Here is a 24,867-nt window from a genome sequence, read left to right on the forward strand (position 1 = left end):
ATTGGATAGGTACATGGATTACGGTAAAATGATAAAGTGTAGATTTATTTGTTCTTAAGGGCAGCACGGTAGCATTGTGGATAGCACAATTGCTTCACAGCTCCAGGGTCCCAGGTTTGATTCCGGCTTGGGTCACTGTCTGTGCGGAGTCTGCACGTCCTCTCCGTGTCTGCGTGGGTTTCCTCCGGGTGCTCCGGTTTCCTCCCACAGTCCAAAGATGTGCAGGGTAGGTGGATTGGCCATGATAAATTGCCCTTAGTGTCCAAAATTGCCCTTGGTGTTGGGTGGAGGTGTTGAGTTTGGGTGGGGTGCTCTTTCCAAGAGCCGGTGCAGACTCAGGGGGCCGAATGGCCTCCTTCTGCACTGTAAATTCAATGATAATCTATGATTAATCTAGGACAAAGGTTCGGCACAACATCGTGGGCCGAAGGGCCTGTTCTGTGCTGTATTTTCTATGTTCTATGTATCCTGGCCCTGGTCACTGTCCGTGTGGGGTTTGCATATTCTCTCCGTGTCTGCGTGGGTTTCACCCCCATAACCCAAAGATGTGCAGATTGGTGGATTGGCCACACTAAATTGCCCCTTAATTGGAAAAAAAAATAATTGGCTGCTCTTAATTTTAAAACAATAAAAAAGGATAGATGAGAGTGTTTTCTAAATTGTGAGATGCTAGGAATTGTAAAAGAAGAATGGAATTTAGGGTCCAAGTGCAGAAACTACCAAAAGCTAGTAGACTAGTACAAAATCTAAAAGCTGTGATGATTGATTACTGCACCTTTAATGTAATGATCCCTTTAAGACTGGGTTTGGAACCTTGGGGGACTCCGCCTCCAAGGTAATGTTCAGTGGGCAGTGTGCAGTGAGCACACTTCTCGGTAGCTGGCTGGTTTTCTGCTAATTAAAGCCTTTGTATTACCAATTATCTCTCTTGAGTTGTAATTGAGGGCATCTCAAAAGCTTAGTGGAATATTGGTCTCTATCCCAAGGGGGCTGGAATACAAAGGTGTAGAAGTTAAGTTACAGCTATATAAAACGCCAGCTAGAGTACATCTGGGAGCAATGTTCTGTTCTGGGAGTACCAAAGTCCAAGAAGACATATCAGCATTGGAAGAGGTGCAGCGTGGATTCATTAGAACTTTAGCACAGCTAAAAAACTTTAAGTTATGAGGACCAGGTTACACAAATTAGCCACGTATTTCCTTACATTAAAAAAATTAGGGACTTATCTAACAGGTATTTAAAATGATTAAAGTATAGATAGCGACTATTTCCTCCTGTGGGGGAGACCAAGAGCATTAAAATTAGAGCTACGCAACACAGGGATGATGTCAGGAGGCACTTAACATAAAAGAATAAGTGTCAATCTCAAATTCTCTCCCGCAAAAATCTGTTAAGTCAGTTGAAAATTTCAAAACTGAGATTCTTGTTTGGCAGGTTTTAACAGTTACAGAACTAAGGTGGGTAAATGCAGTAAAGATAAAGATCAACCATGATCAAATTGATTCACAAAATAGTTTGATGGACTGAATATCATAATACTGTTCCTTTTTCTGCTATAAAGCCACTATTATTAAACTCACTCCTATCAACTTCATTGACAAAATTCACTGCTGCAAAACTCACTGTTATAAAAAATCCACTGATTTAGATCACACTGCTGTGAATATCATTCCTACAAAGGCCAAGAATGCCATCTGTAAATTCAACACTGTGTTAAGGACCAAAGCATCAAAGGATTAACATCTCCATATCCATAACACAGGTTAGAATTTCTGAATACTTCATTATTCTCGCTGACATACAGGGCAGTGCCCCAGCACATGTGCAAGTTAAGAAGATTTAAATATATTTACATAATAAATGCCATGAACTGGTGGAATGTATGAAATTAAATGATTCACTGAATGATATGAGCCTACATCGTTCACACCCCAAAATAAATGCTTTAGGTTATATGGTAGGTTATTGTGCTCGCCTCAGATGCTGAATTATTTACATTTACACCACTCTGGTAAATGTAGACCATGACAATAAATAAGTGTTAGTGCTTTAAATGTATTTTCATTCCATTTACTTATTTTCTTAAAACATTAGCAAATTTATAGATACTGGCAACACATTTGAAAATCCTTCATGGATGAATCTGGACAGTGACTGTCTACAGGCTATTGGAGCACTAATAATCTACCCTGATTCAACATAACTCCCAACAAACAGGAGCTAGACCTTCAGCTGATTTTGTCCATACCCTACCTCAGGTTTATTGAATCCTGATTGCAGTAGCCCTACCACTCCCAGAAATGGACAACTCAATAGAGATCAGTGATTGGATTGGTTTATTGTCACGTGTACCGAGGTACAGTGAAAAGTATTGTTCTATGTGCAGCTCAAACAGATCATTCCGTACATGAAAAGAAAATATATAATAGGGCAAACATAAAATACACAATATAAATACATAGACACAGGCATCAGGTGAAGCATACAGGAATGTAGTACTAATCAGTCGAGAAGATGTGTGACGAGATCAGATCAGTCCATAAGTCCATCAGTCCATAAGAAGGTTGTTTAGGAGTCTGGTAACAGCGGGGAATAAGCTGTTTTTGAATCTGTTTATGCATGTTCTCAGACTTTTGTATCTCCTGCCCGATGGAAGAAGTTGGACCGTGTGATGGACTGGGCGGTGTTCACGACTCTCTGTAGTTTCTTCTGGTTTTTGGGCCGAGCAGTTGCCATACCAGGCTGTGATGCAGCCAGATAGGATGCTTTCTATGGTGCACCTGTAAAGGTCGGTAAGAGTTAATGTGGACATGCCGAATTTCCTTAGTTTCCTGAGTAAGTATAGGAGCTGTTGTGCTATCTTGGTTGTAGCGTCGATGTGGGTGGACCAAGACAAACCTGTCCCCTACGAGGGAAGCACATGGCTTCCTTTATTTACTCACTGAAACACCAGGAAGCTCAAGATAAAAATCTTATTAAATTGATACATTTTATGTTGCAAGAAGTAGGTTATACTTCAGCTGCATACAACTAATTTAAAATAGTTATTCTGTTTTTGGCAGATTAAGTAGATTTTGATTTTGTTTTCTCGTATTGTCAAAGACCACCCCTACGCCTGTCTCCATTGTCCTTAGCACACCCCTGCCAGCTTCCACTTACTCCTCCCAGTACAAAGAGATTCAATTGTAAAGGTAGAAAAGAGATCATGGGACAACCTTACATCAGATAAGCTGCCATGGGAAATGTCTGCTTTCTTCACACAGGTGTCAGCCCAGTTACTTTCAATGTAATCATAATGGACCGAGGGGTAATGTATTACCACAGAAATTTCTAGCTGTCTGCAAAGAAATATAGATTGGCTAAGAAAGCGGGCAGAAATTTTTCCAGATGGAGTACAATGTGGGAAAATGCGAGCCTGTCCACTTTGGCAAGAGGAATAGAAATGCTGAATATTATTTGACTAGAGAGTGATTCCAGAATGCTGTGGTACAGAGGGACCTGGGTGGCCTTGGCAAGGATCGCAAATAAAAGTCAACATAGAGGTACAATAAATGTTGGTCTACATTGCAAGGGGAGTAGAGTGTAAAAATAGGGAGGTCTTGCTACAATCCCACAGGGTATTGGTAAGACCACAGCTAGGGTACAGTATACAATTTGGTCACCTTGCTTAAGAAAGGACACACTTGCCTTGGAAGCAGATCATAAGGGCTCACTAGGCTGATTCCTGGGATGAAGGGATGTCTTCTGAAGAAAGGTTGAGTAGGTTGATCCTATACACATTGGAGTTTCGAAGAATAAGAAGTGATCTTATTGAAGCATAAAAGATTCAGAGGGGTCTGTCGGGGTAGGTTCTGAGATGATATTTCCTCGCGAATTCTAGAATTAGGGGGTACAGTTTCAAAATAAGGAGGAATTTCCTCTCTCAGAGCATCGTTGTCTCTGGAATTCTCTTCTGCAGAGAACAGTGGAGGTTGGGTCATTGAATATATTCAAAGCTGAGTTAAACAGATTTTGATCTACAAGGGAATCAAGAGTTATGAGGAGGTTATACAAATGGAGCTAAGACCACAGTCCGATCAGCCATGATCTTATTGAATGGCGAGTAGTCTCGAGGGACTGAATGGGCTACTGCTCCTATTTGTTTATGTTCTTATATCTGTTAGCACTGAATAAAATGCAAAAATGATCACCAACATAAATAGAAGGGCTTTTTGCAAAGAATACACATCACAACTATGAGAGTTGTAAAGATAGATGATATTAAAGGCATTATCTGTATTCAACAAGCAAACCTCTCTTCCTCAGCTTCAGCTCAGTGTTGTTGCATGGCAGTAAGGTGATAATAAATTTGTATTTGTTACTTATTTGTCAACAAATGATTAAACCTTACCAAACACTTATCCATTCCCACATGTCCTCTTCATGAGTGTGGAAAGTACACACCCACACGCAAACACACACACAAAAACACACACACACATACATTAACCCGGTAGGCTTGTCATCATTATTAACTCTGTTTTTCTCTCTCTACAGATGCTGCCAGGCCTGCTGAGTTTTACCAGCATTTTCTGTTTGTATTCCTGATAATCGGCATCTGTAGAGTTTTACTATTGTTACACCTTATTGAAATATATGGTTAAAAAACATATTTAATTCAGGCGTTTTCATAAGAACCAAATAGAAGAAGAAGCAAAATTATACAACATTCTAAATAACCAACACCCACTCCCCCTCCCCCGCTCCCCACTCTCGCCCCCTCCTCCCATCCTGCCTTCCCCTTTTTAACCCCCTGACACCCCCCCCCCCTTTCCCCCTCCCCTCCTCTTTTGCTGAGCCCTCAATCCTCTTTTAAGAAGTCAATGAATGGCTTCCACCTCTGAGCGAACCGACCCCCTCAGGACAAACTAGACCTTCTCCAGACTCAGGAATTCTGCCAGGTCACTCATTGACACCCCTGCTTTCAGTGGCTTTGAGTCCTTCCATCCAAGTAAGATCCACCTCCGGGTTATCAGGGAGGCAAATAATATCGCTACCTCTGGACTCGGGGCCACCTTCACCCCCAGCACCTCAGGCATTACGCCCGTGAACCCCTGCCAGAACCCCTTCAGCTTCGGACATACCCAGAACATGTGGATGTGATTCACGGGCCTCCCCGCACTCCGCCCACACCTATCCTCTACCCCTCGAAAAACCTACATATCCGTGTTACAGTCATATGTGCTCTATGAATTGCTTGAAACTGAATGAGGCTTAGCCTCGCACATGACAAGGACGCATTCACCCTCCGCAAGGACTCAACCCACGTCCCGGCCTCCACTTCCCCTTCCAACTCCTCCTCCCACGTCCGGTTTATATCCCCCACCAGGGCCCCCTCCCAATCCATCAGCTCCCAATAGACCTCAGACGCCTTCCCGTCCTCTATCTCCTCCTTTGACAGCAACCCCAAAGCCCAAGGGCTGTAACCCAGGAAAAGACGGCACCTCTCTCTTCACAAAATCCCGAACCTGCAGGTACCTGATGTCATTCCCCTGGGCAGCTCATTCTCTTCCTCCAGGTCCTCTAATTTTGCAAAACTTCTCTCTACAAACAGGTCACCAAATCAATCCCTGCCTGACACCACCCCAAAACCTAGCATCCAGCCCCTCCGGTGCAAACCTATGATTATCACAGATCGGTGCCCACATCGAGGTGTCCTCCAGTCCCAAATGCTGCCTCCACTGTCCCTACAGCCTCAAAGCCGACACTACCACTGGGCTCATGGAGTGCCTGGCTAGCGAGAACGGCAGAGGTGCTATTACCAATGCCCGTAAACGCATTCCCCTACAGGAAGCCATCTCCATCCGCCACCATGCCGACCCCTCCCCCACTGCACATTTCCTAATCATGGCAATGTTCGCCACCCAGTAGTAGTTCATTATATTCGGCCACAAACCCCCACCCTCCCCACTCACCCCTGCTTCAAAAAAGCCCTTTTCACCCGTGAGGTCTTCCCCGCCCATACAAACGCAGAGATCAGCGCATTAATCTTTTAAAGAATGACTTTGGGACAAAGAACGGGAGGTTCCGAAATATGAACAGGATCCTTGGTAGCGCCGTCATCTTCACTGCCTGCACCCGACCCGCCAGCAACAATGGCAGCACACCCCACCTCTTGAAGTCCCCTTCATCTGCTCCACCAGCCGAGTCAAATTTAACTTGTGCAACTGCGCCCAACCCCGCGTCACCTGGATGCCCAAGTATCTACAACTTGCCCCCACTACCTTGAATGACAACTCCCCTAACCTCCTCTCTTGCCCTCCAGCCTCTATCGGGAACACATTGCTCTTTCCCATGTTCAACTTGTGCCTGAAGAATTGGCCAAAGTCCTCCAAAATCCCCATAATGCCCCAATGGGTTCAAGATATATAACAACAGGTCATCCCCGTAAAGCAAACCCCCCCCCCCCCCCGGTCCACTCGCAAATCCATCCAGTGCGGCACGTGGTTGAAGACCACGATCGCTGAATACTCCAAATTGGCCACTCCTGCCAACAACACCCTGTCCACCACAAAAACGTCAATCCGGGATTACACCCGGTGCAGATGGGAGAAATATGAGAATTCCTTCACCCTCGTCCTCCCAAACCTCCATGGGTCCACTCCCTCCATAAACCACTTCAGCTCCTTTGCCACTGCCGACACCATCCCTAAACTCGGGCTCGACCGGTCCAAGCTTGGCTCAATAATCGTATTAAAATCCCCCCCATAATCAACTGGTATGAATCCAACAAAGAACAAAGAGAATTACAGCACAGGAACAGGCCCTTCGGCCCTCCCAGCCTGCACCGATCTAGATCTTTTATCTAAACCTGTCGCCTATTTTCCAAGGATCTACTTCCCTCTGTTCCCCGCCCGTTCATATATCTGTCTAGATGCATCTTAAATGATGCTATCGTGCCCGCCTCTACCATCTCCGCTGGCAAAGCGTTCCAGGCACCCCCACCCTCTACGTTAAAAACTTTCTACGCACATCTCCCTTAAACTTTCCCCCTCTCACCTTGAAATGTGACCTCTTGTAATTGACACCCCCACTCGTGGAAAAAGCTTGTTGCTATCCACCCTGTCCATACCTCTCATAATTTTGTAGACCTCAATCAGGTCCCCCCTCAACCTCCGTGTTTCCAACGAAAACAATCCTAATCTACTCAACATTTCTTCATAGCTAGCACCCTCCATACCAGGCAACATCCTGGTGAACCTCCTCTGCACCCTCTCTAAAGCATCCACATCCTTCTGGTAATGTGGCGGCCAGAACTGCACGCAGTATTCCAAATGTGGCCTAACCAAAGTCCCCTACAACTGTAAACATGACCAGCCGACTCTTATACTCAATACCCCGTCCGATGAAGGCAAGCATGCTGTATGCCTTCTTGACCACTCTATCAACCTGCGTTGCCACCTTCAGGGTACAATGGACATGAACTCCCAGATCTCTCTGTACATCAATTTTCCCCAGGTCTCTTCCATTGACCGTATAGTCCACTCTTGAATTAGATCCTCCAAATGCATCACCTCGCATTTGCCTGGATTGAACTCCATCTGCCATTTCTCTGCCCAACTCTCCAATCTATCTATATTTTGCTGTATTCTCTGACAGTCCTCCTCGCTATCTGCAACTCCACCAATCTTAGTATCATCTGCAAGCTTGCTAATCACACCACCTATACCTTCGTCCAGATCATTTATGTATATCACAAACAACAGTGGTCTGAGCAGGGATCCCTGTGGAACACCACTAGTCACCTTTATCCATTTTGAGATACTCCCTTCCACCACTACTCTCTGTCTCCTGTTGCCCAGCCAGTTCTTTATCCATCTAGCTAGTACACCCTGAACCCCATACGACTTCACTTTTTCCATCAACCTGCCATGGGAAACTTTATCAAACGCCTTACTGAAGTTCATGTATATGACATCTACAGCCCTTCCCTCATCAATTAACTTTGTCACTTCCTCAAATAATTCTATTAGGTTTGTAAGACATGACCTTTCCTGCACAAAACCATGCTGCCTATCACTGATAAGTCTATTTTCTTCCAAATCTGAAGAGATCCTATCCCTCAGTATCTTCTCCAACAGTTTGCCTACCACTGACATCAAGCTCACAGGTCTATAATTCCCTGGATTATCCCTGCTACCCTTCTTAAACAAAGGGACAACATTAGCAATTCTCCAGTCCTCCGGGACCTCACCCGTGCTCAAGGATGCCGCAAAGATATCAGTTAAGGCCCCAGCTATTTCGTCCCTCACTTCCCTCAGTAACCTGGGATAGATCCCATCCGGACCTGGGGACTTGTCCACCTTAATGCCATTTAGAATACCCAAAGCTTCCCCCTTCCTTATGCCGACTTGACCTAGAGTATTTAAACATCCATCCCTAGCCTTAATATCCGTCATGTCCCTCTCCTTGGTGAATACCGATGCAAAGCACATATTAAGAATCTCACCCATTTCCTCTGACTCCACACATAAATTCCCTCTTTTGTCTTTGAGTGGGCCAATCCTTTCTCTCATAACCCTCTTGCTCCTTATATACAAATAAAAGGCTTTTGGATTTTCCTTAACCCTGTTAGCCAAAGATATTTCATGACCCCTTTTAGCCCTCTTTATTGCGCGTTTGCGATTTGTCCTACTTTCCCGATATTCCTCCAAAGCCTCATGAAACCTACATCATCCCAATTTGGGGCATAAATGTTTACTAGGACCACTGGCAACCCCTCCAGCTTCCCAGTCATCATCACAAACCTCCCCCACGAGGCTGCCACAATATTCCACACCTCAAACGCCACCCGCTTATTCACCAGCACCTCCATCCTCCTCAACTTTTGTTTTATAAATTTTGAGAACCCAATTCATTTTTTCCAATTAAGGGGCAATTAAGTGTGGCCAATCCACCTAGCCTGCACATCTTTGGGTTGTGGGGGCGAAATCCACGCAAACACGGGGATAATGTGCAAACTCCACACGGACAGTGACCCAGAGCCGGGATCAAACCTGGGACCTCGGCGCCGTGAGGCAACAGGGCTAACCCACTGCACCACCGTGCTGGCCTCCATCCCCCTCATCTTCATCTCCAGTCCCGAGTGGAACTCCTGCCCGCCATCCTTTCCTCGTCTTGTCTGGTCCCCTATTTTTAAGTGCGTGTCCTGCAAAAAGGCCACGTCTGTCTTCAGACCCCTCAGCTGTTCGAATACACATGACCGTTTAACCGGCCCATTCAACCGTCACATTCCATTTGACCAGCCTGGTCAGGGGGCTCCCCAGCCCACTTCCCTGTCAATCAACCAGATCCCTCTTTGGGCCAGCCCCCGGCCTATGTCACGCGATCCTCAAGGCCCACCCTCGGATGTCCACTGTCATCACTCCCTTTCTAGCTGTGGCACATCAACCACACCCTAGTCAGCAACCCACCTCCCCAACCCCCCCTCTCCCAAACAAAATAACAACCTCACCCCCCTCCCCTACGCCTACCTCCTGACAACCCCCCACTGCACTTCCACTAACTAGCCCACCCAGCTAGCATGGTGGCCTTCGCCCAAGACCTCCAAACCCCCTACCTCCCAAATTTCTCCCCCCTCCCCCCCATCCTGCTCCCCCAAAAAGCAGAAAAGGTGCACTCACCCTTGATATTTCCCCCACGGAGGGGCCTGCCCTCCAAACACCCCGCTATCAAAACCAAAAGAACATTTCGAGGGGAAAAGTTTTCCAGGATCAAAGAAACCTCCTCACAAACTCTTCATAAGTTCAATGTCCTCCTTCTCCTGCCAATGCATTGTCCCTCATGAACTCCATCACCTCTTCTGGTGTGCCAAAATAATACGCTGCTGAAAAGTCACCCAGAGACAGACTGGGTACAGCACTCCAAACTTCACCCCCTTCTTGAAGAGGTCAGCGTTGACCCGATTAAACCCGGCCCTCCTCTTCGCCAGCTCTGCACCCAGGACTTGATACACCCACAACGCGTTCCCTTTCCAGGAGCACTTCCTTGTCTGCCTCGCCCACGGAAGGATCTTCTCTTTATCCAGAAAACGGTGCAACCGCACCACCATCTCCCTTGGCTTGCGGCCTCCGCATCAGCGCCCTTTGCGCTCAGTTGACCGCCAGGGGCTGATCAAAGGCCCCCCCCACCAATCAACTACTCCAACATTTTGGACACAAATGTGCCGGCCTCCCCACCTTCGATGCCTTCGGTCATCTCCACGATCCTCAAGTTTTGTCTTCTGGAGCGGTTCTCCAGGTCCCCCACCTTCTCCTTCAACCTCTTCTGGGTCTCCCGCATCACCCCCACCTCAGCTTCCAATGACGCCAGCTGCTCCTCGTGCTCGTCCACCGCATCCTCCACTTTCTTGATTGCCCAGCCCTGCGACTCCAGCCTCTGCTCCATTCTCTCGATACCTGCTTTAATCGGCTCCACCACTTTGGCCAGGGCCTCCAGGGCCTCCTTCCTCTGCTGGCTGCACTTAGCATTCAGAAATTCCACCAACTGCTCCGTTGCTCACTGGACGGGCCCTTTCCCCTCCGCCATCTTTACCTAGGCGCACCACAAAGACTCTCCTGCTTCAACAGCTCGTTTCTTCTCGTCCCACTCCTTGTTCATGGATCCATCCACCAGCCACACCAGAGGAGTTACACCTTCTTCAGGTACTCCCACACCTCTTTCCAACCAAAACGTCACCCTGATTCAGACGGGCAAAGGACCAAAAAATAACACCTTGAGCGGGAGCCATCAAATGTGCAACCATTCACTCCATCGTCACTACCGGTAGTCTGAAATTTATTGTTAATAGAATGTACGTACTCTGGAATAACATTGCCAAATTATAAAGGAAATGTTTGCAAATTAAAATCACACAGTTTTGAAATGTACCATTTAAGAGAATGCAATTTTGCTCATGATTCTTTAATTATTTCACCCTTTTTTATGAGATTTTACCCAAATCTGATCGGCTTAAATAGCAATGTTCAGCAAATGTAATTTTTTTAATACTGTGGAAATATTTCCTCATTTTTGGAAATGGTGGGCGGCATGGTGGCGGAATGGTTAGCACTGCTGCCTCATGCCGCCGAGGTCCCAGGTTCGATCCCAGCCCTGGGTCACTGTCCATGTGGAGTTTGCACATTCTCCCCATGTCTGCGTGGGTCTCACCCTCACAACCCAAATGATGTGCAGTGTATGTGGATTGGCCACGACAAATTGTGCCTTAATTGGCAAAAAAATAATTGGGTACTCTAAATTAATTTTAAAAATACATTGGAAATGTGTCACTATTTTAGACGGTTTTGAAAGTATTACTGGGTATAATTCACCCAGTGTCCTTGCTGTTTTATGAAAAGTCTGGTGCAGGTCGGAGCAGCTTGTCTTCAGACTGTATTGTCACTGGTCTAAGGTTGCAAACCACATTTCTTAAAACTGCTGCTTGAAATGTTCAATAAAATCTAAAATTACAACAGAGAATGGCCTGGACCATTTATCGGAGATTGGGACAATTAAAGTTGACTTAGTTATCCAGCGCCAAAATGAGGTCATTGCCTGGCATGGCTTTCTCCGTTGTGTCAGAGGTTATCAGTTTTACAGTCCGATGAGGAGCTGACAATTGAACTCAGTAGGGGAAAATAAACAGTGTGTCAAACCAAATGGCCCATATAAATACAGGCCTGCCTATGCAGACAAACCTGTTCTTGCCAGTTTAATGGCCTAGGAATGGTTCAAACTCCACACAGTCAGTGACCCAGGGCCGGGATCGAACCTGGGACCTCGGAGCCGTGAGGCAGAAATGCTAACCACTATGCCACCGTGTTGCCCTGATGCCAAAATAATCTTAACCCCAATCCTAAAATAAACCTGTTATAATCCAAAACATACACACTAATTTAAAATTTAAAATGCCATCTTTCTCTTAAGTGAAATAGCCCAAAACCTTCAGAAAGGAAGGAGCAAATACTAAGCTGGGAGAAGTGCCCTGGGAGTGGGCTCTGAGGAGAGGGGCTTAATGAGAGGTATCTGTGGAGAGGGGCCTGAGCAAGGAGGTAGATAACAAGAAGCCTTTGAAGATAGGAATTAGTGTAGCAAGGCAAAGAGATTTAGAAAGAGATTTCCAACGGGCAGGGGTACACATCCTGTACACCAGATGTGGAACTTGAGGAACCAGTGAGAGGGGTATTGGAAAGGTTCAGCATGAATAGGAGAAAGGGAATGTATACAGTTAAAACAAGATGGCAATTAGTGTTTCAAGGCAAAGAGATTTCGGAAGGAGATTCCAAAGTGCAGCAGTACAAATCCAGTTCTATTTACATTTTTATTCCTTACTCATTGGTGATGTAGCCATCTGAGATGGCCACCTGCAAAGGACCATGGGAATTATGGCCAACCCAGGACTCAGACAGATACAGAGATTCTGTGTATTCGAACGCAGGTAGCTAGACCTGATCGAAACCCCCGCTCGTTTGCATTTTAATAGCCCGTTCCCCAGAACAATAGGGCTCCAATCAATAAACTGATACAGACACAGACTGATCGGCGCCACCCCCCTTTACTGAGAGAGCCCAACCGTCAAGGCCAGTGACCGCTAAGGACACGACCAGCCACCAAGGCACCTGCCCCTTTATTGGCCAAAACCGAAGGCAGTGATCGAAGCCTGTCGAATTATTGGGTCCAAGCTTAAGGACCGCCCAAAAGAGTGCAAAATCCCAGAGGGATAAAAGGGGACACAGTCATGTGTTCTGCCTCTTTTGGACCCAGCCTGTGCCAGCCTCTTTTGGATCCGGCCTGTGCCAACCCAACTGAAGCATAACGACCAGACAGCCAAGTTCAAGACCAGCGATCGCTACCTTACGGATGAGCCCAGCAGAGACAGAGCCACTTCTTCAAACCAGCCACGTGAGATCAAGTTAAAGGCCTTATCAATCTGCACAGTGCCAGTCGCCCTGAAGTTAAGTATAGGTTATTGTAGCTGATAGGTGTAGTTTAACTCGTAGTAGATATTGTGTTTGCATGTCGAAGTAACCCTTCTGTGTGTAAATAAACCATCTTTCGAACTGACTAACTGGTTGTGTGGTCATTTGACCGATATAAGGGAAAGACTTGTGGTTCACTGAAATAAAAAGAAATACCCACAGTATTGGCGACGCTGTTGGGACATAACATCATATTATAAATAGAGCCTCATTATTAAAAAGGGCAACAGTTTGTCCTGTTTTAATTTTGTGCGACTAAAAGTCTGGAATAGATTATTCTTAATTTTGTCTCCCCATTGGTGGAAAAATTGCAAATCAGAATTCCTAGATATAGTGATGGCAGGTGGAGTACAATACAGGGAAGTGTGAAGTTATTCACTTTGGTCGTAAGCATAAAAAAAAGCAGAATATGTTTTAAAGGTGAGAAACTTGTAAGTGTTGATATTCAAAGAGACTTGGAGGTGCTGGTTCAAGGAACACAGAAAGTTAGGATGCATATGCAGGAAGCAATTAGGAAGACAACTGGCATGTTGGCCTTCATTGTAAGTGGAATGGAGTACAAGAATAAAGAAGTCTTGCTACATTTGTACAGGGCTTTGGTAAGCCCGCATCTGGAGTACTGTGTGCAGTTTTGGTCTCCACATTTAAGAAAGGATATACTTGCATTGAAGCAAAGATTCATTACATTGGTCCCTGCAGTGAGGGGCTTTTCCTATGATGAGGGCTAAGTAAATTGGGTTTGTATATTCTCTGGAATTTAGTAGGATGAGAGGCGATATCATTCAAACTGAAAAATTTCTGAAGGGGTTCCATAGGGTGGACACGGAGAGATTGTTTCTACTACTCAGGGAACCTAAAAACACTGGGAGAAAGGGCTGATTATTTTGTACTGAGATGAGGAGAAATTACTTCACTCAAAAAGTTGTGAATCTTTGGAATTCTCTGCCCCAGAGTGTTGTCGATGCTACATGATTGCATATATTTAAGGCTGGGGTAAGCAGATTTTTGGTCTCTCAGGAAATTAACAGATATGGGGAGGGGACAGAAAAATGTAGTTGAAGCCCAATATCAGCCATGATCATATCAAGTGACAGAGCAAGCTTGAGGAGCCATGTGGTATACTCCTTCTCATACTTCTTGTGTTCATGTGCATGATTCTCCACTGCCTGATGCAGGATTCCCAATTGGGCAGAGACTGGAACGCCGAGGAAAAATGAGTTTGGCCCCCCCCTGATGCAAAGCCCTTCCAGTGGCCTCAGTGCACTACCCACTCCACGCAGGTGGGACCATTTGATTAACGGGCTGGGAGTTTGATTCACCAACCCCCTCCCCATGCCCGCATTATGCACCAAACCCACTGCTGAAAATTCTCCAGGCGGGCTTTGGTGCAGGTTTGCCCAAGCGTAGCCCTGACCCGGTGTCCTCCCCCCAATGTAAATCCTCCCCCAGCTGACAAATAGGGGCATCTTCCCCATCCTGGGGGTGGGTTTAGTTCAGTTGGCTAGGCAGTTGGTTTGTGATGCAGATTGAATTGATTTGAGGATTGGCTTTGGTGCTGATTTGGGATACAATTTGGGATCTGATTTTGGGACTGGTTTTGGTGCTGAATTGGGATACGATTTGAAATATGATTTGGGGACTGGTTCTGATCTGAGGTCCAAATTCATGCTTAGTTGGGATTGGTTTTGGGACCGGCTTTGTGTTGATTTGGGAACTGATTTGAGGACTGTTTTGGTGCTGATTTGGGAACTGGTTTTGATGCTGATTTGGGATCTGATTTGGGGACTGATTTTGGTACTGATTTGGGAGCTGATTGTGGTGACTGGCTCTGGGTACTGGTTTTAGTGCTGATTTGGGATCTAATTTGGAACATATTTGGGATCTGACTTGCGGATTATTTTTGGTGCTGATTTGAGATCTGATTTGGGAACTGGTTTTGGTTCTCATTTGGTTACTGGCTTTGGTGCTGCTTTGGGGACTAGTTTTGATGCTGATTATGGATGTGATTTGTGGATTAGTTTTGGTGCTAATTTGGGGACTAGTTTTGGTACTGATTAGGGATCTGAATTGGGGACTGGTTTTTGTGGTGCTGATTTTTGATCTGATTTGGGAACTGATTTTGAAGCTGATTGTGGGGACTGGCTTTGGTGCTGATTTGGGGACTGGTTCTGGTTCTGATTTGGGGACTGGAGTAGCACGGTAGCTCAGTGGTTAGCACTGTTGCTTCACAACTCCAGGGTCCCAGGTTCGATTCCCGGCTTGGGTCACTGTCTGTGTGGAGTTTGCATGTTCTCCCTGTGACTGCGTGGGTTTCATCCGGGTTTTCCAGTTTCCTCTCACTAGTCCTGAAAGGCACGCTGTTAGGTGAATTGGACATTCTGAATTCTCCCTCAGTGTATCCGAACAGGGGCCTGAATGTGCCGACAAGGGGATTTTCACAGTAACTTCATTGCAGTGTTAATAAAAGCCAATTTGTGACAATAAAGATTATTAAAAAATAAAAATTTGTGCTGATTTGGGGACTAGTTCTGGCACTGATTTGGGATCTGATTTGATGATTGATTTGGGATCGGTGTTTGGATCTGATTTGGGGATTGTTTTTTGTGTTGATCTGGGATTTGACTTGGTGAGTGGTTTTGAAGCTGCTTTAGGATCTGATTTGTGGCCTAGTTTCTGTGCTGATTTGGGACCTGATTTACAAAGTTAGAGAATGTGAAAGTATCCCAGGGCAAGCTTTGTGATTAAGGCCATTTTAAAAAATCTGTGATTTGGGGGCTGTATTGGGATATGATGTGTGCATTGGTTTTTGGAGTTGATTAGGAGACATTTGTAAGGCTGATTTGAGATCTGCCTTTTGGGTCTGAATTCAAGGAGTCTTCAAAGTTGATTCCAAGCAATGAAATTCCACCCCCCCCCCCCCCCCCCCACCCTCCATTGTTTTCACTCCCTAAAAAATGAAAACACAAAGGAGCTTTATGCAATTCTGGGGGCAAAGAGAATTGGAGACAGAATGGGAGAAGATCTTTACAAAATCAACATTGGTGTTTTAGTCGTGTATTTTGCATATAGTTAAGAGTGTGGTAATCAAGGTATACATGACAATTAAGTAACTTTATTGATGATTATGAGGTAATTTTCAAATCTGTTGGATGAACTGAAAGCCGACAAAAGCATCGGTTCAGCAAACTGCTCATTTCCTGAACCGGCTGAGATTCTAATCTTTAAGTCATAAAAGTCAAGTAAGTATTTAGGAAGTAGCTGCCAGTATGCGCCTTGCAGCAAGATGCCTGAATATTTTACCGATGGCAATAAACCGGATGACCTTCTTTGCTAGGTTTCCATTTCCTTAATATAAACGTTGTGTTTGGTGTCTCTGCCGCCATGAGATATTAAATACATAAATCACTGACATTGTGAGACCCCAGATCTGTTTTTTTCGGCGAGTAATAAGTGGAAGGAGAAGAGTTTCATTCGGGGATGATACACTGTCCAGAAAGCTATGCGCCTGGTACAACGACAGCATGTAATTTCTAAGGGGTGTCCATAAAGAAACACACAATGTTGAGATAACATTTCTTGTGGATATTTATGCGCTTGAAGACGCTTTAATAGTTAATGATAGCTGAATTCAGATCACAAATCAAGCAGGCGTCTTATCGGAAATAAAAACGAATGCCTGTTCTAGTTAATATTCGAGTCATTATTTTTAGCTCGACTTAAATTTCAGAAGCTGCCGTGTTTATATTTGAAACTCACCCCAGTAAAATATTAATCTCGCGTTTGAAATAAGCAAAGGAATAACATTCGTTATGAGCCCTTGTTCTTTCGGTCTGAACCCTGTATTGGAGGCTAAATCTAATTCAGAGGTGAAGGGCAAAGGTGAACCCTGAAGACCTGTTGTGTTATCGTTTTTTTAAGGGAATTCGGGATGGGCAATAAGTGCTCACATTGCCGGCGACACACACCCCAGTAATTAAGAAACAACTTGGCGGAGAACAAGTGTTCAACAAATATAACTGAGAAGAAATCAGGAAGCTGTTCATAGATTGGAAGTCAACAGTTTCCAAACACTGGATGCTGGAGGACCACCCTGCACAAGTCACTAGTCACTTCTCTTGTCACTAACTATGTAAGACATTGACAATGGATTTTGCCTTATGTTGAACATGTGTTAGAAAGTTTTCCTTCCCTCTCCGTTAACTATAAAATACGAGTTGAGGATGGCTCCTTCAACTCTGAAGGATCGGCGGAGACGCTGGACGAATGGGTAGAAATAGGATTATTGATCTAAAACGATTCCACCGAGTCCACTGATTCGACATTCTGCAATTTGTTTTGATCTGACTTACTTAAATACTGCTCAAGTGATCTCTGATCCAGGATTTAATAACTGCGCGCTCTGTATAGCGTGTTTGAATGTGGGTCAAGGATCTTTATCACGGTAGGGTCAGAAGGAAATCCGCTCCGAACCTTTTGCCATATCACACTTAGGGAACTGATGGGTGACCTGTGAAGCACTCAAGTGAGTTCTTTCATACTGTCTGGATTGTTGTCAGCTCCCGCTAAGGCGTGTGTATCAAATGATTTATTTGCATTCCAGCCCCGCGGTGTTTGCTTTGCCTACATCGCCCGTATTACCTTTCTCACAAGTGATGTTCAGGAGCTCCAGCTAATTTTACGTGTTGGCATGACGCCTCCGGCTGGCCCAAATGTTTGCACAAGCACGCTTTCATGTGGGATTTTGATTTGAAATGGGATTGTGTCATTGCGGCTGGCGTGATTCTATGCATTTAAGCCGAGGCAGACAATAAAACCTCAATTTATGCAGAAATTACATTGAAGGTTCTGCAGCGGGTTGGACTTTCCTGTGAAATGACACCGAATTGACACGACTTCACGGTGTGTTATTTCACCTGAACAAACTTAAATCAATTGCGATCACGTTTCCGAAACTGTTCGCTCACGTCTGCTTAGATGAATCTTCAGAAATTATTGACCTTATCCCAAGTTTCCCTTCTGTGTGTTGCCGTTTGCTACATTTGTTTACATTTAATTCATCCCTGTTCTATTACTGTATTTAGGCATTCTGTCTATTTATCTACACTCAGCCTCCTGAATAAATAAATCCTTGCCAGCGTTTATCTTTTAGATGTTTACTTTGTATTTCTATCCTTGCTTTTTCCTCAGCTGAAAAATACCGGTAGACCCACGTCCCCGGGATAATGCACTGGGTTTTGGAGGCTTCGATTCCACAGGTTACTAAAAACAAACATTTATAAAGATAAATAGATGGAGTACGTGGGAGAGATGGTGCACACTCACTGGCACAAATCATTTTAAAGTATTTCTCCTTTGGACGTTTTATCTGAAATGCACATGTTACTGGCTGTATGTTACAGGCAAACTTGATATTACAGCTTTTTGTTAATCAAATCAGCAGTTGTTAGGACCATATTATAAATGATATCTGTGCAGTTCATGTTTCCCTGTGCAAAATTGGAAGTACAGATTTTATCTGATAATCTTCAACTTGCTTGAGACCTGTAATTTGGGAACTATAGTTTCTGATGGGGCAATATTCCGACCTTGTACTTGTGTGAAACATGTCTGTATCAATGGAATCAAATTAATGCATGGCCACTGGAATATAATCAAATATTCATCTGATCTAAAGTAAAGAATAGAGCTCAGTTCATGCAGCTAGGCTGATTTTAGTGAGAAATATGAAAACGGTCCGATTTGCACAATGTGTGCATTCCTTCAGTGCCACCTGAAATAAATCATCGTTTCTGTCCATTAGAAATATATCCACCAGGCTGTTATACGTGATGAGAAATGAAATGTACATTTTATTTGAATCTATGCAGCATGCATTTGAATACATTCCTCCAAAGTCAACGATCTGGTGATCGATCAGGCACCACATGTGCGTGGGGGCAGAACAGTAAAATACGGCACTGGGCTTTATTGATGTCCTGCATCGTTTACTTTTGTTGGAGATTAAGGTGGTAAAGATTAATACGAACAGAAGGACATTTACGCACTTTAAAACGTATGTCAGTCGGTCTGCAAGTATGTTTAACTATGTGCAAATGAATAATGCTCAAAGTAGGCTGCACCTAAATATTCTGTGACTGGTTTTGTCTCTGTACTGTTGCACGTAGGTCTGCCATACCGTCCTTGTGTCAGGATTGAAACAATGCATTCTTTTCCGGAGTGTTCTGACCTCAGTACGGATGACACGTTCGCCCTGTGATCTCAAAGGGCTGGTGGGCGAGTTTGTCAAAACGTCTTTGCAAAATGTGTCAGCTCTACATTGCACACTTTAAAGAGCAACTTTCGACGACGCCAATTTTCCACATTTCTCAACGAATTTTGACCTCCAAGTTAATCAGCCCATTCTATTCTAAATACCAAACAAAGAGCAACCTGTTTAATAAACGTGAATAGTTAGTGTTTCTGATCTTTTATTGGTAAATTACAGGGGACAGACTGCATCCCCTGGACTATAAAACATTAGAAAACTGCAATACGCTATACTATAAAACCGTGGTTTTTAATGTGTGAAAGAAGACAGCTGCTGGACGTTAATTTTACATTTTAATATATCGCAGCTATGACTTAATCCCATTTCGCACAGGATATAATTTCAGTAGTTCATTTTATTATATATCAAGATCAAATTTAATCGCTAGTTGTAAATTAACATAACATCTGTATGATGAATATGGAATATAAAAGGTTTGTACATGCAAGTGGAGATTCTAGTTCAGTATCTCGCGTTTGTCCTGCCTTTTTTGTGTGCCCTCTGCATCGAGGCTAGAGCGATGTTGGTGCCTGGGAATTGGATACATTTCTACTTTGATCACATAGTGCAACATCAAGCAATAGCAGATCATGCAGCAACAGGGTTAAGATGTTTACTTCCCTCTACTTCCACCCCCCCCCCCCCCCCCCCCGCCTTTAGTCAGAAAAAAAACCCTGAATTGTAACAACACGAGTATTCCATTCCCGCTCTACCAGATGACTTGACCTTTATGGAAAAGTGCGGTGAGTTTTGTGCTGTATAGTCACCGAGGCCATACTGATTTCCCATCGAGAGCCAGTACCCGGGGATAGCAGAGGCGATTGCCATTCTATTGTGTTTTTAAAGCGTGTGCTGTAATCACCAAGTCGGGCAATAGTTTTCGCCTTGGTTCAATGGATCCTATTTGTCCCAGCTGGAAATTCAGGAGTGAAAGAACCATTCAGTTTCTCTCCTAGCTTCTTCGCGCGCTAATAGTGTGGTTTCAATGTTTTAAAAGTATCATTGCTGAATTTACTAAGCTGCTTTTGCACCCTGATCATTTTGAATGTCAGGTCTGAGGAATCTAGCTATACAGCCAGTTAGATTTCGGCTGTCTACATGAACATTCTTTGTTATATTGGTGTTTAGGTTATCGAGTTATATGCGGATAAAACCTGATGCAAGTATTTAAATAATTATTCTTTCCCGCAAAAGTGTCACATTTAGAGTGCATCTGCGGATTTCGTTTTTGAGAGGGAAAGCATAACTCCACATTATCTGAGCAGTTTCGTAACAAAACATGCTATTTCTTTGAAGAACATTAAGATATCAAGAATGAGACACACTTCTGCCCTTTAAAACATATTTTCAAACTTTTAATGGTCAAAGACACAGAACATTCATACTATTTATAATGATGAATATCTTTAGTTTGATTTATGTATAGTTGCTCAGACACGTGTATATACCAAACAGATGGATAGAGGATCCACATGGCAGCAGACCACAAGCCCCCCTATAAGCAAGTCAAAAAAGCACTCTTCAATAAGTGCAGAGAATTTGCTTTTCAAGCAGTTCTGGAGCAGGGTAGTACAGGCACAGGACAACAATGAACTGGACTCTAATATCCAGACGCACACACAATGAGTGGCTCTAACGGAGTGTCAAGAGTAAGCATCTAAAACAGATTTAGCAGACTCCATGAGTAACCTTCAGCATGCCAGCATTTATTAAACTGTACAGACAATGGCAGCAACGCTATTGTAAGAAGATTCGTCTCGCATCAGAGCAGTTTGGGGGCGAATGCATGGGAAAAACTTGGACTTGCCAAATAGAACAGATTTACCCATTCACCGTTCAATGAAGGCTCGGATGAAAGCAGGGAACAGCTGATCTACGTGGAGTGAATAAAGGGGGAGTGGATTAATTTCTATGCTTCTAAAATTTATAGAACCATTTCCATTCCACGAAGCAAGGTAGGTCAGTCAAGTGCCATTGCTTGTTGACAGGTATAGTACACCCCTATTTCTTGCCTTGTCATGAGCTGCTTCCACACAAAGGGGGAAGAAACGGGAGGCGAAATTTACAAAACTATGCCGACAAACTTTTTTTTTCTTACTCGAGTCCACGCGCATGTCACATGATACTGGCAAGATCTTTCCATAAAATATTCACTTCATCTCCGGGAGAGAAAGAAAACCAGGAACACAAATCGATCGACTTTCAGGATCGGCATGCCTCTTCACAAATGACTTTTGTGATCATAATTCCACATCGCCTCAAAACATTTAGGACAAATACGTTGAATGTTAAGTCACAGTTTTTGCTCCCCTCTCCTCATCCATAACAAGCAGTTTGCAGGCTGCAACCATATCTTGTTCTTACCGCTCGCTGTAGCGTTCACACTATTCGCTGACACAGCGAGCAGTACTTGGAGCAATACATCTTCAATTCCAACAGAGATCTGTTTGCTTAACCTGCTCAATCAAATCCAGAAATTCTATTGTAGTCAGTTATAAAAGATGTAAGAATTGGAATTAATACTTTATCAAACACTATTTACATCATCGGTTGCTAATAATACAGAATTTAAACAATTTTTTTTCCTTTTGCCCTCGAAGAAGGTACAAATCAATGTACTAAGCTAACACTAATGTTATAGACTATTACAGGATACACAGTATCCACTGAACAGACTGATCCTTATTTCCCTGCTTAAAAAGGCAACCAAAAACGAACAAGCAAGAAAATAGTTGGTCTTAAACGTCCTCCATGATTTCAGGGGCATCCAGTTCTTGTTAGAATTCTCCAGGAGTGTAATAGTAATCGTTTAATAATGAATCCATTCGTGACTAAAATATCTTGGCAATAACCATTGTGGAACAGGTTAAACAGCCAAAAATTAATAATGTCCAATAATGAACTGTAGCTTACAGCTGCTCAGAACAAAATAATGCAATGGCTACATCACTAAGAGTTGGATTGCAATCCAGTTGCCAGGAAAAATAAATGCAGTATTTTTACATTCTCAGTTCATTAGTTTTTCAATTTTAGAACATTGTGTTAAAATAAACTGTAAAATGATCAGTTATGCCCAATATCTATCCTTATTCACATGAAAATTATCCATATTACAAATGACATCAGCATTTCTATCCTACAATTTTAACCATTATATTTGTGTTTCTCAAATAGTTTTGCAGAATGCTAGTAGCCTATTGCTAACTGCACCACCCTTCGGTTCTGTAATGATTCCCAATTTCTTCAAAGCTTATTCAGTGTACACACATCTCCTACAAAATACAAAGCCCTGCTGAGGGCTTGTGACACAGGAAATGTGTGGAAAATACAAAATATTACAGACAATGTTAGCGACTGCATGAGCACAGAAACTCTCCCTTCAGACACATGTTCAATTATAACTCCCGAGAGGGATGGGGTTATATCTATTCGTAATATCACCCCTCAAGTCCTGACACGGTGACTCGATGCTTTGCGTGATCATCTTACGATATTGAGTGAGAAGGTATAAATATTGCATGGAGGAGGAAAACCCTCTTGGGCTTCTGCTCAATATTCTTATTCTTCAGCGGCTGCATCTGCCACTACAGTTTCTCATCTGCACTTGGATGACAAGAGCTAAACCACTTAGGGGTATTTTGAAAGAAGAAACGTACAGGGAAAATAAGAATCATTAGTCTCAAAATATAATTTGGCATTTTTTTTGGGGGGGGGGGTTTTATCAGTTTGGATATATCTTCCCTCTTGAAATCACTCTCTACTCTCCTGACAGAAAATAAATCTTGTGTCTGGAATAAACTGAGTGTTCCCCCTCCTCAACAGTGCAGTTACAGAATCTGTGATGTTTCCTGATCCAGCCATGCTGTGTCAGAGGTTCCTTGGATTTTTGAACACTACAATGTAGAAAGCGTTATGAAAAGGAACAGTACAGTCGCCAAAAGTAGCGGGGATATTCTGGATGTGGCAGCGTTGTTCTCACCGCGCGATGGCTCAGCTTCATGTATGGTGTCATCTATAGAAAGAATAAACAGAGGAAGCAATGCGGTTATATTATAAGACAACAGAAAGAATGCTCCACAGTGCTTCAATTTTAGGTCAGCCAAGCTCCTCAGACAGATACATGTCAGTGTAATCCCATTATTGAATGCTCTAACAATCAGCATTGCACTTCAAATTTCCCATTTCTTTCAAACTGCAAAGTCTTTCATTAACTTAGAAGAATGGAAAAACAAAAGCAATGACAGTTAAGAAGCACCGATGAGCTTTTAATATTTTAAGTAAAACAAGATTTCAGCCCACTAGCTGAGATTTGTAATGCCTGGGAGCTGTGCTGTTAATTTCTAAGCAGCTTGTTCAATCAATTAAAATTAAATATTTTCATGCACCACATCTACTGTTGGTTTTCTCATCAAAATGTTTGCAAAGATTCTAACATTGAACGGCAAAGTGGACTCATTTGACCCATTAAGCAAGATTTTAGGTTCAATTTATTCCAACTTCATGAAGGTATTTAAACTAAATCAGATCAAGTATTTTCTCTTCTTATTGTGCAAAAATTCATGTTCAACTGTATGTGAAAACCAACAGAGCATCTCACAGAGTTGCTGCTAATACGATCACAATGAACCTTTTTTGGGTATCTAGACAGAAACTGGCAACAGCTGAATGGCACAGTGAGTGTATTTCTTCAACCAAACTTAGTTTGTAAATGAGGAAATAATGTAATTATTCTACATTTTGATGCACAGAATGCAAAATTCAAATTGCTGGCTGCAAAACTCTTTCAAAAACCTGTTTCTATTGCTGCCTCTGGAAGTAGAACCCACAAATATTAGCGTAGTTTTGTCCACTGTTTTGTCTCGGAGTTGTAAGGGCATTATTTACCGGTTCTTAGGTTGGGGAGGGATTGTTCCGATTCTTACAAATACAAAAATTGTAACTGGAGAAACGTCAGTTATAGCAATTTAGCATTTTTTTCCCCTTCCTTGTCGAAGTCGCTGATCTGGGAAATCTGTTTAAATTGAATTAGTATTTTGCATTTGAGCAACAGTAAATAACAGAATGTGTTCAGGGTTACACAGAAGGCTGTGTAATTCTAAAATCTTGCCTTTACCGGGTAAAATAGTTTCCAAAATTTAAGGGGGAGATACTGGGATGTGCTTTTCTATGGCTGCTATGAGTTAGCAACACTGCAAGCTTGGACTGTTTAAAGGTCTTGATTTATTTGTGAGAGGAAATGTTTGCCGGTACAATTTGTGGAAATTTTCAAAGCATTGACCAAAAGACAGAATACTCTAACCGCTAGTATTTTGGTGTGAAAGTCTTTGATTTTGTGAATCCATTCCTGCTATTCCATTTTGTACATGAATTGATCTATATTTGCTATTATAAGGAACACATTTCTAATCTGATTATTGTGCAACCTTGATGTTCCCTTCCATGTTCCCCTGGCTCCCTGAAACTTTCTTCCAAACTATTCACCTTCCTACTTTACACTCTCCTTTTAAAAACCTCCTTAAATCCCAAGACATATGTCCATCTTTCAACCAAGCAAATATACTGAGC

The 24,867-nt window shown here is 43.4% G+C and overlaps 1 protein-coding gene across 2 annotated transcripts in view; it reads right to left on the minus strand.

The window, feature by feature from the left end:
- Positions 1–20,635: 20,635 nt before the first annotated feature.
- Positions 20,636–24,867, minus strand: part of LOC140429427 (ephrin-A5-like) — a 280,461-nt gene continuing 276,229 nt past the window's right edge. For both annotated transcript variants that reach the window (XM_072516395.1, XM_072516394.1), the window contains one exon: positions 20,636–23,314. In XM_072516395.1, coding sequence (XP_072372496.1) covers positions 23,196–23,314 — 119 coding nt within the window. In that variant the 3' untranslated portion in view covers positions 20,636–23,195. The remainder of the gene's footprint in view (positions 23,315–24,867) is intronic.

The sequence above is a fragment of the Scyliorhinus torazame genome, chromosome 9 (assembly GCF_047496885.1).
Source record: "Scyliorhinus torazame isolate Kashiwa2021f chromosome 9, sScyTor2.1, whole genome shotgun sequence".
Lineage (NCBI taxonomy): Eukaryota > Metazoa > Chordata > Chondrichthyes > Carcharhiniformes > Scyliorhinidae > Scyliorhinus > Scyliorhinus torazame.